The 20,513-nt window shown below is 36.0% G+C and overlaps 1 protein-coding gene across 2 annotated transcripts in view; it reads right to left on the bottom strand.

The window, feature by feature from the left end:
- sema3fa (sema domain, immunoglobulin domain (Ig), short basic domain, secreted, (semaphorin) 3Fa) overlaps positions 1 to 16,956 on the bottom strand; it is a 46,540-nt gene extending 29,584 nt beyond the window's left edge. Inside the window, exons 1-2 of one of the 2 annotated variants that reach the window (XM_058779575.1) lie at positions 16,498 to 16,956; positions 15,501 to 15,670 (exon numbers count right to left, since the gene is read on the bottom strand). In XM_058779575.1, the coding sequence (XP_058635558.1) occupies positions 15,501 to 15,630 (130 nt within the window). In that variant the 5' untranslated portion in view covers positions 15,631 to 15,670; positions 16,498 to 16,956. Of the gene's footprint in view, positions 1 to 550; positions 636 to 15,500; positions 15,671 to 16,497 lie in introns of those variants that run through there. The other variant, XM_058779576.1, reaches the window with a different exon arrangement.
- Positions 16,957 to 20,513: the final 3,557 nt, after the last annotated feature.

Below are 20,513 nucleotides of genomic sequence, written 5' to 3'. Positions count from 1 at the left end.
TCCTTATCAATCTATTATTCTCTTCTGTTTAAAAAAAGTAACCCACATGTCAACATCAATTTATATCCAAATGTGATAAGAGCTTAAATCTGGGATTTAAAAAGAGTCTAGAGTATTCCCATCTTATGTAAGAAGCAGAGGGACAATCTTTTTTCATTAAAAGTGAATTTCCTGAGCAATTGTAGTCAGCAATATTTCACTATAGCAATATCAGCATGTCGGTCAAAGTTTCATCTGGATTTTTTTGTAAGCGTGCACCTGTGCATGGACAAAAACTGACCTCATCCAAGACCTCACTGGTGAATCATTGGTGAGGTGTGTGTAAAGTTCAAAGTGACACAGTTTGTAGAGGAAAATAGAATGATATCAGCTATGAGCATTAGGGTCAGGATAGCACTTTGCACAAAAATGTATGGTGGTGGTAGGGCTGCATGATAATAGTTAAATAGTTAAATCACAATTACTTTGCTAAAAAAAAAGCAAAATAATGTATTGCACATTTATTTGAGCACATTTATATCTCAACAGAGACTGCTAAACTCCAACTCACTTGTTTGCCAGTGTCTTCAGCGCTGCGCTTTTCCGTAATGTTGAGAGGGTGTGTGTGCACGGTTGCTAGTTTGGGAAGCTTAAGGAAACCACTGCTCTGATTGGAGGGTTTAAACTCTTGATATCTGGCAACCACAACCACAACCACAAACGCTTGAAGCTTGTAACCAATTCAGGATAATGGCAAATTAAAATAATGGAATGTTTTTCAGGAAAAATAACCACTGGACAAGTACTACAAGCAGACGATTATGAATTAAATTAAGAGAAGCAGAAATTGTGATCATGATTAAAATATTTGTTGTGCAGTATGTGGTGGTATCATTTTCATTTACACAGTACACCATATTATCTCCCAGAATGCAGTATTGCACCAGTGTCCAAAACAAACTTAAAGGTTTTGTTAGAAAAGCAAATCTGATACCAAAACTAATATGCTGTTGTACACAATTCTTGAAAAACTTAACACAAATCTTACTGAGCTACATACAGAGCTATATAATATAGAAAAATAAAATGTATTCATATTTAATATTATTTAAATGTTTATTAAAAACATTTTTATTTATATAAATAAATTTTTATTTTATATTATGTTAAAAACACTTACACACACATATATATATATATATATATATATATATATATATATATATATATATATACACACACACACACACACGCACGCGTGGTCAGAATTATTGGTACCCTTGGTAAATGTGATCAAAGAAGGCTGTGGAAATAAATCTGCATTGTTAATCCTTTTGATCTATTATTTGAAAAATTCACAAAAATCTAACCTTTCATTGGAGAATAAGAATTTGAAATGAGGGGAAATATCGTTATGAAATAAATGTTTTTCTCTAATACACATTGGACACAATTAATGGTACCCTTTTATTCAATACTTTTTGAAACCTCCATTTGCCAAAATATTATAGGAGTTTTCTCCTATAATGCCTGATGAGGTTAGAGAACACCTAACAAGAGATCAGAGACCATTCCTTCATCCAGAATCACTCCAGACCCTTTAGATTCCCAGCTCCATGTTGGTGCTTCTCCTCTTCAGTTCACCCCAATCATTTTCTATAGGGTGCAGGTCAAGGAACTAAAATGGCCATAGCAGAAGTGTGGGTTTGTGCCCAGTGACCCATTTTTTTGTGTTTTTAAGTTGGAAGATCCAAACATGGCCCATTATAAGATTTCTAACAGAGTCAGTCACTTTTAGATTTTTTTATCTGTTGGTATTTGATAGAATCCATGATGCCATGTGTCTAAACAAGATGTCCAGGACCTCCAGCAGAAATATAGGCACACAACATCAAAAATACAGCAGTATATTTCATTGTACACATGGGGTACTTTTTATCCCTGTGTTCACCAAACCCATCTTGAGTGTTTGCTGCTAAAAAGCTAATTTTTTAGTTACATCTGACCATAGAAGCCAGTTCCATTTGAAGTTCCAGTCGTGTCTGACAACTGAATATGCTGGAGATTGTCTTTTGGTGAAAGTTTTCTTTTCTTGATTTTTTTCTTGAAACCCTCCCAAACAACATGTGGTGATGTAGGTGCTGTTTGACAATTTTTTTTTTTAAGGTTTTCTGACCCCGAGACTCAACTATTTTCTGCAATTCTCCAGCTGTGGTCCTTGGAGAGTCTTTAGCTACTCAAACTCTCCTTCTCACCGTGCATTAGGAAGATATAGACACACGTCCTCTTCCAGGCAGTTTCATAACATTTTATGTTGATTGGAAATTATTGCCCTGATGGTGGAAATGGGAATTTCCACTGCTCTAGCTCTTTTCTTAAAGCCACTTCACTAATTTATATATATATAAATAAAGGGACATAGTCTTAAAGTAGTTATCAATAAGTGAACATTGCTTCAGATTTTCATATTCAAGAAAAAAACCCAGGAATAAAATAAAAGGGGAAAAATTACAAACAATAGAGCTATTTGTTTTGTAAGGCAAATACTAAGAGCAATAAGGGAGTCAAAAAAGAGGAATGAGACAGCAGGGGACAAAAAGAATAGAAGAGACAGAGAAAGACAGACAGAAACAGCGGCCAAGTCTAGAAGAGCCAATGCAGCCTTAGGGGTGTCTACATTCACAGCCCTTTACTTCAAAGTACAAAAATAGAGGAGCGTCTGCGGCATCATCTCATTGACCTCCTGAACAAACTTTGCCTTTAATGAGCATGAGATCACTTCATCACACAACAACATGAGCAAACAGCTCACTGCCACCACAAACGACACCAATGATTCCAGTCTCATCTCAGACATTCATAAACACACGTACCTAATCTACACAGCATCTAAAGTCACTTGAGACAGCTGAATTTGGCGGAGAACCACAAGCCCATCTTTCCCACCCATCTAACTCTCCAGCCCACATGTGCCATTCCTCTGAAATGATGAGGAACATCTGGAGGAAAAATTTACCTGAGAGATGCACAGACACGCACAGATGCATACTCTCACTGAATTAAACATAAGAGTAGATTGCCAGTGTGCTTCCAGTGAGTATGACTGTTACCTCTTATCTACCCTATCATTAAATTGGCAGGTATATAATTCACTCTAACTTGTATATACTTTAGAAAACACTACATTAACATTTAACAAGCACAGTGAAATCAGGTTTTCAATTCTCTCTCATTACGTAAATGATCCCAAGACCAGTAAACAGCATTTTTCTACCAAACCCCCTACAAAACAAGTATTGTGGAGGTGCCATGGTACAGTAGTGATATCAGACCAGATATTAATACCACTGTACTCTGATGTATACTTATTACTATATTTATCTAAATATTACAGTACTGATATCTCCTAAAATAAAAACAGAAACAAATGAGACATCTGTGGACATACGGTATTAGTCAAATAATTAGGACAACGACAGCATATATTGCTTGTTATTCAGAGAATCAGATAAGAAAATCAAAGAGGCATCATCTTTATGAGTGTCTCACTGAATCATTCATTCAATTCAAATCATCAGATCAAGTTACTGATTCATTTAGGATTGAAACAAGTGACTGGTCTTTAAGAGTGAGTCATTTACTCATCTGATTGTTTCAAAAACATTGATTCAAACACCATGTGTGTTGTTCTGAGATGTGCAATGGTTGTATGCTTTGTTTGAAGACTTTTGCAATGCAAAAATTAAGCTTTTGTTTGAAGCTTAGTGCAGCAAAAATAGGTAAAGTGAACATCAATGTTAAGTTACTATAACTTATTTTATATCAAACAGCTGGATAACAGAATTTATGCTGATAAGCATTTACTTGAAACAGAAATCTTTTGTAGCATTATTAATGATTTTAGCATCACATTTAATCAATTTAATGCACTCTTGCTGAAAAGTATTAAATTCTTTTACTTTTTTGTAATCTTACCTCAAAATTATGTAGTGCATCACAGTTTCCACAAAAATATTAAGCAGCAAAAAGCTTTCAGCACTGGTAATAACTTAAGAAGAAATGTTTCATGTAATATTTCGATGTTACTGTTTTACTGTATTTTTGCTAAAACAAATGTAGCCTTGTTAAGCATAAGTGACTTCAAAACCATTAAAAATCGTATTTATTAAACTATCCATCCATCTATATAAACCAAATTTCATGAATACATTCATAAATTTTCATAAAAACAAATGCTGAATTTTTTTTGTCTCATTCTCTTTTCTGTCCTTCTCTGTCCTCTATAACATGATGGACACATGCCAGCCAGTCAATGATGGACACATTTTTCCTTTTACCACCCAATAACCCCTGTTGTGAATTCATTCTGTTCTCTCCATCCAGTGGCATCCATGCGCTCTGATTGGCTAGCTCCCCGTGTTTTCTCCATCATGATGCTTTGGTGTGTCAGCACAGGTCATTGTCTGAGTCTAAGTACTGCCGTGGAATTAAAGTCCATGCCTGACTGACAGATGGTAATAAATGGTGGCAGTCTAAAACAACATGAAGGGAGAGGCGCCCTTGACCTCACGCCCCCTAAGGTCAAGCATGTCTGGTAACCTCCAGGCTGTAACTCCCACACCCAGACCACATCTGGAGGGAGAATCTCTCTCTTTCTCTGTTGGTTTGTGTGTGTGTGTGTGTGTGTGTGTGTGTGTGTGTGTGTGTTGGGGAATGTAACAACTCATCTTCTCACTGTTGTCAACCAAGAACGAAATGGTTGTATCTGTTGTCACTTCCATGGCTATACTATAAAAAAAGACCTCCTCTATTTGGTTAGATCAAAGTGTGAATTTTGATAAATTCTAAGAACTTGCAGAAAAACATAGCTATCAAATAACAGGTGAAATGTGCCATAACAGTGACAGGTAACAAAAGAAATGCTGCCATGGCAACCAAACCAGTAGACACACAAGGGAAAGGCACTGTCTTTACTGATGGAAAGAAAATGGTGTATGAACACAAAGACACACACACACACTTTATTTGTGGGGGAAATTATTAGTAAAACTCACTCTTCTGCTCTCATCTTTATGTCCAACGTGGCTCTTAAAAGTAACACTCAGACCTTAAAAGGCACAGTTGCCTCACAAATGGAAAAAAAGAAATAAAATAAATGAATTTAATCAACCATTATGAATCTGTATGTTGTATATTTTCCATGCAACACTAAAGAAAAAAATAAAAGGGACAAAAAAAAGTTACAATAGATCTAAAAAAAAAAATTAGTTTCCACAAAAACATTAAGCAGTACAACTTTTGATGATCATATTCTTGAGCATTAAATCAGTATATTAGAATGATTTCTGAAGGATCATGTGACACTGAAGACTGGAGTCATGATGCTGAAAATTCAGCTTTTCATGACAGGAATAAACTTTAAAATATATTAAAATAGTAAAGAGTTATATATTTATATTGTAATATGTTTATATTATAATAATATTTCACAATATTACTGCTTTACTATATTTTTTATACAGTAATAAATACAGCCTTGGTAAGCATAAGTGGGAAAAAAAACCCATTAAAACCTTACCAACCCTAAAATTTTGAATGGTAGTGTATAATTTACTTCTTTTTTTATTTTGGGGTGCACCATTCCTGTAAAAATCATTATTATCTGATGCTGTTGACCATATTTGCCTTCGCATGTATCTCCCCTGTCTCTATCTCTCACACTGTTACCCAGCATCTCAGTAACTCCCCTGACTGCACAGAAGTGTCATGGGGGTCCAGGTCTGGGGTTCAGTGAAGCTGCCTGGTAACAAAGCCTATTGTAACCTCTCATTATAAACAGACCTGAATGCTGGTGTGTCTTACTGAATCAACTCACAGTGGACCACACAGTCTTTCTCTATCTTCATTTGTGGCAAAAGACCACAATAGGACGAGACAACATGGATACTCTCTGAGCAATTAAGGTCTGGGAGAGAACAGAGACTTTCTTTCACCAGAATGCTCATGCCACTCCATTTTACTGTCACTAAACATGTGGCAACATTTAAAAAATAAAATAAATAAATAAATAAAAAACCACTACACTTCAGTTTAGGCCTGCAACAACTAATCAATAAAACCAGTAAGAAATTAAAAATTAGTTGGGTCTTGGTGAGAGCTCTTTGAAAGTACTGCAAAATGTATTTTTTTGAAAGAAAAAAAACAAAAACAAAAAAAAAAACACACATTTGCTGTGTTTACACTACTGTTTGGGGTCAGCAAGATTCTTTCAAATATTCTTACTCAGCAAGAATGCATTAAATTGATCATAAGGATTTGACATAGTTACAAATCCATTTCAAATAAATGCTGTTTTTTTTATATTAATGAAAGAATCTTGAAAATCTGTCACGGTTTCCACAAAAATATTAAGCAGCTCAACTGTTTTCAACACTGATATAAGAATGATTTCTGAAGGATCATGTGACTCTGCAGACAGGAGTAATGGCTGCAGAAAAGTCAGCTTTACCAATACAGAAATAAATTACATTGTATGATATATATTAAAAAAAAAATGTAATCTAATATTTCAGAATATTACTGTGTTTACAGCATTGTTTATTAAATACAAACAGCTAAATATTTAGCTGCAGCCCTACTAGTGCTGAACGCAGCTTGAACCTTGCTATTTTCAGTCTAAAAAGCGATGGGAAATTTTAAAGGAGTGAAGTCAGGAAACAAATATCAGGTTATTTTCATTCTGTCTGACACATTTCCATCTGTCCTCACAAAACACAATCAGCATGGGAGAGCTATAAGAGGCACACACAGCTTACAAACAGAGCATCTTTGTCTTACATCAGTGCAGAATACCAACCCTGCCTGTTTCTCAAAGTGACAAGTGAGAAGATTTGCCTCTTTTTCCCAAAACTGCTCTCCAACAGCAATAGAAAAATGTTTTGATACTCTGCATGAGTTTCTGCATTAGGTTACAGAAACCCCTGTGTTACACTCCAGAAAGAAACACATGAAACCGGCTGACAGTGCAACCATTTATCCAGACCGGATAACCTTTAGTTCTGAGGCGGTTTTATAACAAGGCAGCCATCTACACTCCTGACGCTTTTAAATGCCTTTGAAGCGAACGGTGTATATCAGAGATGAGGAGCTGCAGACAGACAGAAAATAGAACATGAGGGGAGTGATAGTGTCAGAAACGAGTGAATGTGAATGCTGATTAGCAATGAGAAAGGCAATGATAAAACACATAGGCTGCAGATGAGTGTTACAAGACAAGACAAGAGTGTGTGAGCGCTGTGAATATGGCTGTTTTACAAGAAGAGATAACAAAAAAAAAAAAAAAAAATTGATGACATTCAAAATATCTCTGTGTCTGCAGAGAAAGAAGATGGTTCTTTTACAGACAATAGAAGCAAGCACAATGTGATGGTTTTGTTTAGGGTTAAACATTCATGCTTTTTCTAAAAATCATATGAATTCAAACTAAATTCTGCACCTTGAAAATAAGTTACATTTTCCCACGAGATCACAGTGAACATGGCTTAACATGCATGCAGATGAAGACAGTAATTAAAATACTCATTTGGTCATGTCTTACGTAACTGATGTAATCGTGCAACTGATTTGTCATTAAATCACAAAAAGACCAATAATGGCATCGATAGCAGCCACCTTTTTCACAACTGGTCCTAATATCCAACAAACAACGTGACATATTATAAAAATAAAAAGTATGATGCACTGTCTCCTTGCATACATGATAGTTTTCTCAAAATGAATGTTTCTCTGCCACATACACATCCACAACTAACCCAATGAGTGACTCATGTGAGGAGCTGTGACCCAGACCTCACTCAGATGAATGTCTGTACTCTTTCTCGTCTCATGGGAGCGCTTCCACACTCCTTCAGGGAATGAAATGTTAGACACCTCCCCTGGGAGCGGAGAGGATGAAAATATAGAACAGAAAAAAGAAGCTAAGGAAGACAACCAGGAGACAGTAATGAAATAGAGAATTGGGAATTGACAGAAAACAGCACAAAATACAAGAATAGAGCTAGAGAGAGAGAAAAAAAATCCAAAAGTATGGACAGATAGACAAGCAGAATGATTTAAAGTGGCAATACTATGATAGATTGAGGGTAAAACTCTTATACCATGGTAATTCAATATAGGGGCAGTCAATGTATAAAAAATATATACATACATATACATATACTACACTTTAGTTTAGGGACCAATTCTCACTATGAAATTGCTTATTAGCATTCATATTACTAGCGTTTTGGCAGTTTATTAATGCTTTATTCTGCATGACCATATTTTACATCCCTTAATTGTCATACCCAAACTTAACAATTACCTAACAGCAAATTAGGAGTTTATTGAGACAAAAGTTGTAGTTAATAGTTAGTTAGTAGTGAGAATTGGTCCCCAAACTAAACTGTGACCACATTATATAGAATTTCTTTATTATTTATAATAATTTCTTTATAATTTATATGAATAAGTATCAATACTTAATTAGCAACAATGTTGTTGAACAAAATGATGATTCCTCTGAAGCAGAGTAAATACATAAACCAATTTAAGATCCATTTTGAATCTTGCCAAATGAATAAAAATTCTTGAGATGTTTAAGTTAAATAACTGTGATGGGAACATTTTGTCAAATCACTAAATGAAACTAAACTAAAATGAAAATTTAAAATATGAAATAAAAGTTAATTCAAAAAATTACAATAGTACATAAAGGTAAGGTAAAGAAAAGGTAAAGAATGGTACATGGTACAATGTCCAAAAATCCATAGTATTTCAATAGTACATGTCCAAAAAAAGCATGACAGTACATGGTTCTGAATGATTACCATGTGTCATGGTACTTAAAATAATACCATGGTACAAGTCTAAAAAACCATGACACCAGGGTACTTTTGTAGTATTTTTGTTAGTGACAAAAAGAGGAAGACAGAGAGGAGAAAGTAAGAGAGGGGTTGTAGGAGTGCAGGGTCTCTATATTTAGCCCTGCTGCTGTCACCTCCACTCTCCTCTCGCTGTGACAGTTTAGATCCAGCACCGCAGCACAGGATGCTGGGATGCACCGCCACCTTGACACAAACAGCACTGAGACAGCGTCTGCTGCACCCTGGCATCACATACAAATGTGTTTGGTCTAAAATAAGACAGCAAAATGTAGCACATTCAAGATAGTCGGAAGAAAACATTATTATCTGCAAGACAAAGATGCCATAATTCAGTTAATATAGCACATGACCACATCACCCTTGGCAAAAACAAACACAACAAAGAATAGAGAACAAAGAACAGGCCTTCCTTTCCGAGCCCACGCCTGTCTACGTCCCATGCAGCCTTTTCTAAGTGATTCTTATGAAGCTGAAACTCAATGTAGGGTCAAGAGGTTAAGTTTATTACTCTGCCAAGAGCTCCATTAGAGAAAGCCTCATGGGAGCAGCTCAGAATAATGCATTTTTGATGATTCCCATCACTTTTGGTTTTTAATACCGTTCTTATACGCCGCTGCGGTTTCACTTAAACAGCAAGAGCTTGACTGAGCCTGCACGTTTCAGCTAAAATTGGAAAACCTCAATGTTACCTGAAGACAAACACATTTTTTTGGTTGATCAGGAGAAATTGATACAAGACGCCAATGAGAAAGCCAAAAGAGGGTTGGGCCTTTCCAAATACTTTCCCATCAGCGCCACAGGTGAGCCGGACACTGAAGTAATAATCGTAACTGAATGGCACTACAGTCTCTACGCAGCTGTAAGTTAGTGTCTCTTTAGTGTGCGAGTGAAAGAGACAGTGTCTCACCTTCTGTCTGAGCAGATCTCCCAGGCATATCTTGGCAGGTTGAGGGAGGTTCATCTTTCAGAGAGACAGTGATTGCTCCCGGGCTCTCTCTTTCTCTCACACACATATGCTTTCTCATTCTCTCTGTATCTGTGTGCATTGTCAGAGGGAAGCACTTAGTGAGGTCTCTAGTGTTGCAATTGACCCAGTTAGAACCCAGGTAAAGACAACATGAAGGATAAACCTAATCATGTCATGAGTGGAAAGTATGGAGTGTAGAATAAGTGTTATAGTATAAGGTTATAAAGACTTCTTTTTCTTGCTTTCTTTCTCTCTCTCACCTTTGCCATCATCTAACTCTCAGTTAAAGTTCTTCTTGTAAAATACTATTTTAAACATAATCTTTAGCAAATCTCAGAAAGAATATTCAGTTGTTATACTTTGCATTAAAATTGCCTGAATTCACCTGTAGCATTAAAAATGACATTGACCCATTTAATTTGTGTTGTTTTATTTATTAATTTACACAAAATTAAGTAGATTCATCCATTATCTAATCAGTCATAACATGAAAAATGCATAGCAATTTTCTTTCTTTCTTGTTCCCTATGTGCTCCAATTAAAGAAAGCTCATTCCTTTTCATTAAATGCCTTCATTCCCCTTTTTTTCTTTGTTTATCTTCTGGAAATAGTAACAGATATCATACTTAAGGCCAAACTAATTTACATAAATACTAAATGGGAATTGTTAGAAGGGAATAGATAAAATGCTTTTACAGCATTTAAAGAAAAGCCACTATGCTTCATCCTCAGCCACACAATACAATGGATATAACAAGACTGAACTAACAAGAGAAAGCCAGTGAATTTGAAAATGTGATGGGATGTTAATTGCAAAACGTTCTAGAAATACAAAATGATCTTGGAAGCTGTAACAGACAATGTTTTCAGTAGCTGTATGCGAGATAATGTTCTCACTGCAGCAGTGTAATGGTCTAATTGGGTGTTTGGATATATTTGTATAGCAGTTTTTTCTGCTTTTTCAGGCACAGCCAATTACGCATCCAGGTGTTACTCAGAAATAATGAAATGAACAGCAAGAATGGAGTTAAATGCTTTTAAATGGGGCTGCAGATTAGCATTACAAGCATTTATAGCAGGAATTTGTTCACTCTTTCCCACACAGCAAGGACGGATCACCCTGACAATGACCTGCTTCTGTTTTTTGGGGTCACAACCTCAGCCTCTGGCACCCTCAAATAGGCTGTTATTAGGGCTTTGGTTTGAAGATAAAAAAAGCCTCCAGCACAGACAAATGCACACACACATATATACTGTGCCCAGGTCAGAGTATATTTTCAAAACTTCTAGATCATTTTCAACATGCTCATCAAAATGCTGCTGGAAGCAGGTACAGTAGTTCGAGTATACACCTTTTTGGGTATTAGCTATTTGCTAGTACTGATAAGCAAATACAGTATTAAAAAAAATGCAGATGGGCCAGGATTGGTTTACCACCATTCATCACCTACAGAACCATGATATTTTATGACACTTCAAAACATCAAGCATCTAAGCGAGTTCACAGGATGGTACGTCAAAGATAAATATATCTTTGATGTTATTCTCCCAGCACATACAGTGAGATAACAAACTCAAACCTGCTAATACACACATTCAAACAAGCATAAAATCTTAAATCTTAACCTATAAATACAAATAAAACATTAATTTGTCATTTTCATATTTCTTTATTACAATGGCAGTCAAACAAGTTTTTGTATTCCATTCATATGAATGCAAATGCACGCATATGTGTAGTATGTTTCATCTTTAGTTTTGTGCTGAAGTACTAAACTGCAAATATCTACAGCAAAAATACATTTAACCAATAAAGGATCTAAATGACACAGATTTACCTCTCTGATGAGACTCTTAGATGTAAGATGATTTTGTCCTGACGTATCTATATTTTAATATTTTTAAATGTATTATTACTTAATATTTGCAATTTATTTAGACCAGAAGCCCTTAAGTGTGAATCTGTGTGCACTGTGAGGCTATAGTCACTTCTTTCTTTCTTTGCCGTCATCTAATGTTCAGTTAAAGTTAATAAAAAAAAAAAAAAAAAAAAAAAAATACCACTACTGACCTCTCTGATGAGAATCTAACATAGAAGAAACTCACAGTTTGCACTTATGCTGCTACAGTTTTATTTATTTATTTATTTTTTTAAATTATGATTTCTGATTTATTATTAGACTAGAAGCCCTGGAGTGTGGCATCATATCCATATAATTAAAAAAAAAAAATTCTGGGTCATGGATCTATATGAAGAAGAGTCTATAAGCACTTTACCTTAAATATGATAACTCCTAAAGCTCTCAAACCAGAGACAATGAGCTTTTACTCTCATCCAGACCATCGCTTATTACTACTTTAGTATTTTTTAAAGAACGTTACCCAGGTGTTAACATGAACAGCAAAGGAAAATGAAGCACACTACTTTAAATGCCTTATTTAATTGCGATAATTTATGCACTGCCATCAGAACCACGCTGTAGTTGCGATGCACCTTGAGATACTTACTTTAAAGTGTTCTTTGTCTGAGAACATTTGTCTAAATTGAGCAATAAGCTCTCTGCCCCTCAGAGAATTTACTGATGGAATTTAAATTAAAACAGTGTGCACAAACAACACCCGTGGCACAATTTTCAAACACACACACACACAAAAAATACCAATTCACACACAGCATTCCTCCTTGAATCATCCCTGGGTTCTCCTAACCACTGTAAAGTGATATAATTCGCATAAACATGCCCATAAATCCACTGTCATGTCCAAAAATGAGGAGTTATGCGAGGGCTCATATGCAAAGAAATTAACTTAGGCTGTCATGTGACTCTTCGTAAGTCCTCTGGGCTACCTTTTAGCATGTAAATCCCAGGCTTGCAGAGATACATGAGAAAGAGGGGATTTAAAAAGAAGTGTGTGCATGTGAAAGAGAAGGGCAAATGTAATACATCATAGTTACTCCCATAAAATGGAAAAAGAAAAGAGAACAGCCTTAGAAAAGAGTCTGAACTTGTAATAAGTCATTTCTGCAGAGCCCTAGACCTTGAACTTCACAGATGATTGGGCTTCCAGGGATGTTCTTGTGGTTTGGACTGTCTGAAATGCGTATGGGCACAAGAAGACACCAGTATCTGCTCTCTTAACTCACCGCCACTGCTAACAGCAGCCAAGTCCTCCCTCAGAGCCGAAAACTGACTCTGTCTGGCTGAGTTCCCTGCCCTCCCTCTCTACATGCTCATACTGGAGAATAAGAATCTATCAGAAAGAGGGAGATCTTGGTGAACCGCAGTCAATGTGTGTGTGAGTGGGTGCATTTATGCTTGTGTTCAAGCTTGCGTGTTTGAGGGACATACTAGTGAATTATACCTGAATCCCCCCAGGGAGGATCACTTAAAAGGTATTAATTTCTTTCTTTACGCTGTTTTTCTTAAACCGGACCTCAAGCTAAACCGAATCATTACACTCCATGCATGAAATTAAAACCACTACTATATCAAACACATTAGCATTTAAACACGCATTTACATTATTTATATTAGCATTTACAACACATGGTTGTTCAAAATTCAGAACTGAAGAACTGATTCTTTTGCAGTTCATGAGGTTGAATTTAAATCGAATTGGCCACAATCTACAGGAAGTAAAACTGGAATTGAATTGATAGTAAAAGTATCTATCTATCTATCTATCTATCTATCTATCTATCTAATCACTGCTGGGAAGATAGGCTTTTAATAAATCTCGGCTGTTTATGCAGCACAAACACTATTTTTATTTTTAAAACAGAGAAAATTGGCTGTGCCATTCCCTTTAGCCGAAAATGTCAACATCCATAATGCTCTGTCTCTGTCGATCTGGCTGACTTTTGCTGACAAATAAACAGGGATACACAGAGAAAGACATTGTTCATTTACATATAGTACCGACATTGTAACAACAAAAAAGGCTTGAAAATCAGTGAACTTATGTTTTAATAACTAAAAGACTTTTTCATAAATTTCGAACAAGGCGTTGCCAAGTCAATATTCAAATTTTCTTTGAATTTTTTTTTTTTTTCCCAAGTTAAAAATTACAGTTAAAATGTTTTTGAACTTAAATTCATTTTATGTCTACTTTCTTACATTCAAACTGCAATTGTGCATCCCATTTAGTTTGTCTGTAAAATAAAATAAAATTTACAAGGCATTTTCTGTGTAATTCTGAATGGTGCATAACCCTGTTACAACAGTGAACGGATGATGACCTCATGGCTAAAACAGTCACATTTAAGTAACTGAGAGGGATATAAAACAGGATGTCCTGTGTGTCTCAAAGAGTAAAGGCACAGAGACAAGCAATTACAATGTAAGCCTGGATTTTGGTTAGCCATCATAATGATTTTCTAATGGCACATCCAAGTACAAAACCAAAACAGGATCCCACTAAGCTTGAAGCTGTTTGTGGGAGAGAAGAGAATGTTTAGTGAGTTAAAGCCCTAAACAAATGTAGCCTTCTTCACAAGACATTCACTCTCAAGGGAGGAACATGATTCAAGTGTTTAATCAAGGCTGCTGGACAGAGGAGCAGAAGTAACCAGAACTAAAAACTTTAATCCATCCAAAGGGCTTTCACCACGTCCTACATAAAGCAGACTATATCTTTTATTTCATCTACAGTGTTTTGATAATCTCCAGAAACTGACATATCATATTTTGTCATATCGTAAGCTGGAATATCCCATCCAGGGCATGCATGTATTATGTCTCCAGTGTATATCTTGGCAGTAAAGAATGGTCAGTGTCAGTGTTGACTGACAGAAGTACACTAAGATTGGACATAAAGGTCCTGGGAAACAAACCAGTCCAATATCACATAAAGTATCATTGTTCCATTTTGGAGAAAATATTGTAAACATATAGTTTAAGCTGCCTTCCAATTGCAATTCCTAAGAATAAAATTACAATAAAACTGCACTGTTATAAGAAATCATGGATGCGTAGTCCTGGAAAATGGGCTACTACCAAGAACATAGATATTAAAAAAAAAAAAAAAAAAAACGGCTCAGAGAATCCCAAGGGAAATACTGTTTCGGAACTAAAAACTAATTGCATTGCTTAGCCAACCAAGAGCCGTGCACGAACCCCAACCGACCCAACATGAAATCCAATTCCCCCAGCAAGGGTTAAACTCAGTCACAGAGTGTAGCACAAATTCTGAATTTAGGTCTTTGCTGGTAGACATGCTCAATCCCAAAGAGTGTTTGAAAAACCAATTAAAGAAGTACAATAAAAGGCAACAGAAAAGAAAATTAGTTCAGGCAGCAGACTGTGAAAACTCCTTGAATTAGAAAGGTGAACAGACAGGTAACCTAAGAAGGCAAGAAGCTTGCTCAGCAAAAAAACTGAAGAGATTCCCACAAAACAATAAAAAAAAAAACCTATTGCCTAATACTACAATAGAAGCATATGCACTGAAAGTTAATATAATGAGACTCTGGTTTCCTGGAAACGCTGAGGACAAATATAATAATGCATGTTTCTCATGCAATCTATATCATATCAGCTGCGGTTGTTTATATATCTATGTTCATTTGTGGATGTCATCCACAGAGCAACAGTGAGAGACACAGCATATACAACAGAAATGCATCTTACCTTTGAAGGACAGGAAGACTCGTGGAGCAGAAGCGGGTGGCAGGGAAGACAAAGGGCTGCTGTGGACCGAGACAGCTGAGAACACAGACACCAGAAGGGTCCCCAGCACCAAAGTCCCGGCTCCCTGCATGATCACTTTATCCAAAGACCCACAAGAGATTTATTCGGTCCTGCATGGGAAGGGAGGGAGGAAGGGGGTGAGGATCCACTGATACATTCATGATTGAGATTTCACGTAACCATTCACTTATCTTTTTATTGAATGGGAGAAAATGGGAATTGGTAATAGAGGCAGATGATAAGTCACAGTTTGAGTGTAATCTTGACAGATATTTACACACTTCTTGGTTATCGGTTCCTTAATACTGAGTCTACCAATAAATGGTAACATACTGTTTCAAATTCTTTGTGGAAACCTTCCACTTTGTCATAATTTATTTATTATTATTATTATTATTATTATTAAAATATTCATAATGCACGTTATGTTTTATTGTTGTAGTATAATGGCCATTTAGTTAACTGTGCTGAAAAGAAATAATTATAAAAACAAAATTATTATTTTTTTAAATGATTTTTTTTTTTTTTTTAAAAATGGAAAAAAAAGACAAGAAAGAAAACCCAGTGAAGTATCAGTCATAAAGACTGAAGTGGTTGATTTCTGTCACAACTACTGATTTTTTTTAGTCCATCCAATCAAATAATAATAATAATAAATAAAAATCATCAGCATATGACTTGCAAATGAACATCAATTATCAATAGCAGTGACATACCCTTTTCCAACAAAAATCTCTCAATAAATCGTTTAAAATATCCGATTTCATCGGATTTCAGTGCCGTGTAATGGACTGATCCTCTTCAAAATAGTGCATAAAACATTTGGATAATAACTGCACTGATCTTCTGTACAAACAAGTATTTGTGATGTTGTACATGACGTAAAACATAAAATCATGCTAATAATAAAATAAACTGAAATGAATGCAGAACTCACCTACAAGACGTCCGTCACAAACGATCCTGTGTGTCCTGGTGTACAAATCATTTGCAATCCAGCGCAAAGAAAACGTACAGAAACCAAAACAATGCGTCCAGTCAAAAGTAACTGCATACACGTGTCCTCAAAGTAGTAGCTCCTTTAAACTAGTTTATGTGACTGTGATTCCGTGGCAGCTCAAATGAAGTGCGCGTATCCCCTCTCGCCCGGAGTTTTTCAACGCGTCTCGTATATTTTTGTCCACGCAGCAGCAGCAGCAGTGAGCGCGCTTCAGGTCCACTGACTGTCTGCTGCTGAAGTAGTCTGGCAGGTGGATGGAGCGCTGCTACTCCCCCTGGGCGGAGACTTACCTTAAAAGTAACACCCATTTATGTTTTGAACGCAATTAGGCATTGCAAATACATGCGACGAAATCAAAACAACAACACGGGACATGTTAGTAATGAGGGTGCAGCGCTTATCTTCACTAAATCACGCGCAAACACGCGAACGACTGCGCTCTCGCTCACTATCACCCTGGGCGACGCCCACGCGCTACACGCCTTCACCACAGTAGCACAGTTTTTTGAAGATAAAAGACTACATTTTTTAGTGCATTGTTCTGAAAATAAAGGAAACGATGTTTCTATAATTATAGGCTAATAATATCTATATGTATTAAACATTAAGATACAACCCACTTCTTATGGAAAACGTGTCTTTTTCTGATACTAAAGTGCAAGATGACTAAAAAAATAATTATTTTTAGTAAATACTGATGGATTAACCCAGTTTTGCATACAAAGAAATCACAGAAAAACTTGTTTCACCCCTAGCATGGAGCAAATGGGCCCTGCATACTACTCTATAGCACGCAAAAAGCATGTGTGATATTCAAAAACACGGTATTCATAAAACAGTAGAAGTGTGCAAAGTACATTGCAGTGTGCAAAGTACATTTTGAAGTGTGCAAAGTACATTGGATACTCTGCTAGATGTCAGCTATTAACCATACTAAAACAAATCTCTATAAACAAACCAAAATGTTTGGTACTGTACATCATAGGTCCAAAAACATTCAGGTCAAAGGGCAATGCCAACTGGTGGATGTAGTATGTTGCCATTTTATTCAAGTGTGTGTCCTTTTTCCTTTCAATTAAACCTTTACTGGATGAAATGCTAATTTTATTAGATCACAAAACTAAAAATCACAAGTCTTCTGTTGCACAATATATAAGTTCAGGGATTTTGATTAGCAACACAGTTTGCAGTATTATAAACCTGATTGGATCAACTTACCTCCAAATCGAACTTTTGTTGACAACCTCATGGATCAAGAACATTTCACAGTGCATGATGACAAACATGTGTATGTTGTTATACAGCACAATGAAAGAGTCAAGGGCTCAATCCACAAGTTTTTTTTTTTTTTTTTACAATTTTATTTCGTGCCATTTTAGAAACAAATCTGCAAAGTATGAAATCCACCCTGAGGAGAGAGGAGTACAGCAAGAATGGCATGTCAGTGCAGAACACATAAGGATTATGTGAGATTTGTTGTGACTTTTCTGTAAAAATGGCATGGAGCGCAGCATGATTTGTAGATTTGTTGATTTTAATGCATTATGCACTCTCAGTAAAGCCCCTCTGTGTGTTTCCTATGAACACAGCAGAACCTGGAGTCATAGTGCAATATGGATTTTGCACGCATGCTTGTGTGTCCGAGTATTTGTGCAAAAAACAGCATAACCTGATGTTAGACCAAGTTTGCACAAAATAGCTATTGCCTAACCACAGAAATGCCAGTCAGGGCTATTCATCAAATAAATGAATGAATTGCAAAACACATCCAAGCCACAATATATACAAACCTTTAATTAAGAATGCTCACTGACAGATTTGTGAATTACGTTTTATTTATTTTACTGTTTTAGTGCTTTTGTGTGTGTGTGTGTGTGTGATAAAAAGAAAGTGAGAATTAGAGTAATTTAGAGTGGAAAGTCAGTGTTGCAATGCTCTGACCCAATACAATTGTTTATATGCAGTCTGTCTTTATTGGTGTTTTGACTAGAATGGTTTACTAAAAGCAACATTTGTTTTTTTCTAACTATGGCATTTTCACAGCACTTATTCTTGCTATCCAGTCTCCAAATTAAAGGAACAGTTCAACCAAAAATTAAAAAAAAAATTGCTAAAATTTACTTACCTTCAGGCTGCCCAAGATGTAGATGAGTTTTTTTCTTCATCAGAACAGATTTGGAGAAATTTATTTTATTACGTCACTTGCTCATCAGTGGATCCTCTGCAGTGAATGGGTGCCATCAGAATGAGAATTCAAAAAGCTTCACAATAATCCACAAGTAATCCACATGACTGCAGTCTATCAATTAACATTTTGTGAAGTGAAAAGCTACATGTTTCTAAGAAACAAATCCATCATTATGCCATTTTTAAACCATTGCTTCTATCCAAAATATGATTCTATAATCCATAATAATGCTTCCTCCAGTGAAAAGGTCAATCCACTGTTGTCTTCTCACATCAAAAACCTCCGACATATTTCTTTAGAGCTGTTTGGACTATCTTCGCTTGTAAATGGTGTTTGATCTGTGTATATTTATCTCCTGATTCAGATGTGACAGCTGTTTTACTGGGGAAAAGTGACATTGTGGATAGAGGACTATTTTAGCCAGAAACAGTTTGAAGTTAAAAATGTCTTAATGTTTGATTTGTTCCTTACAAACATGCAGCTTTTGAGTCATGTGGATTACTTGTGGATTATTGTAATGTTTTTATCAGTTGTTTGGTCTCTCATTCTGACGGCACCCATTCACTGCAGTGGAGCACTGGTGAGCAAGTGATGCACAGTTTGTTGCTCAATTTCTTTAAATCTGTTCTGATGAAGAAACAAACTCATCTACATCTTGGGTGGTCTGAGTTTGAGTACATCTTCATCAAATTTAAAACTGTTTCTTAAAGACAAAAAGCATGAATGCTTCATTACCTAAATTATATTACATGCTTCAACATGCAACATTCCATGCAACATATTTTGATTAGCAAAAGAAGAAAAAAGTCATTAAAGTTATTAAAACTAAATAATAATGACCCTATTATGATAAATTCCTCTTTAAAACAAAGAAATGTATGAGCTGGAATTAAAATGTCTTTTTCTGTGATAGCTGATAAATCTCTGCAAGTTTTCTCTTTGAAGTTGGAATGTGTGTGCAAACACTCTCTCTCTCTGTCTGATGAGGCCATTGAAGAAGCACAGATGAAGACAGGCAGATAAGGGAGAGATTTCTTCCTTTCAACACCTGACTGTCTGCTAGCGAAGCATGCCATTCTGTTCCAGTGTGTTTGTGCACTAGAGGAAATGGACAGCAAGTCTGAAGTCTCTTTCAAAAGCCTCAGCAATGACACCCAAATGTAGCACACAACAATATCCTTGAATATGACAGAATTAAAACGAAATGATTAAGCTGAGTACTGTAAGTGAGAGTGTGTGAACTGTAAGTGTCTGGTTGCAGTCAGCTCAAGCAGACAGATAACAGGTGTGATCCAGGATGACAATGACATGGAGACACAGAGTGGCCTTGATTTTCACACACCAAGCCAAAGCAATTACCACTCGTAGCACAGTAAAGCAGCTCATTATCTCTGCATCAGCCATCAGTCAAAGCACAGGCTTGTGTGTGTGTGAGTATATTCCAATCCATTTCATAAAATAGAAAGGAGATGGCGATACACACCGTATGAGTGGATTAAGCGTGATTCTTGTGAGATATATTCAATAAAGGTTTGATTTAGTGTAATTAACCCAAACCCCAAAAATTTGCTTAGTATTCAAAACTGGCCACTCAGGTTCATCAAATTTTCCATTGTCTATATGAAAATATTTTCATGTGATTTATAGCTGCAGGCCTGTTAGCTTAATATACTGTACGATTATCACTACTTTTTAATTTTCTGAAAGATTTTCCGCGGTTCTTTGTGACGCTTCATAATCTCATTTATGATTATCATCAAATACT

This window comes from Onychostoma macrolepis, chromosome 06, assembly GCF_012432095.1.
Source record: "Onychostoma macrolepis isolate SWU-2019 chromosome 06, ASM1243209v1, whole genome shotgun sequence".
Taxonomy (NCBI): Eukaryota; Metazoa; Chordata; class Actinopteri; order Cypriniformes; family Cyprinidae; genus Onychostoma; species Onychostoma macrolepis.
The sequence above is the reverse complement of the archived record's forward strand: the minus strand, read 5'-3'. Positions and strand labels throughout refer to the sequence as shown.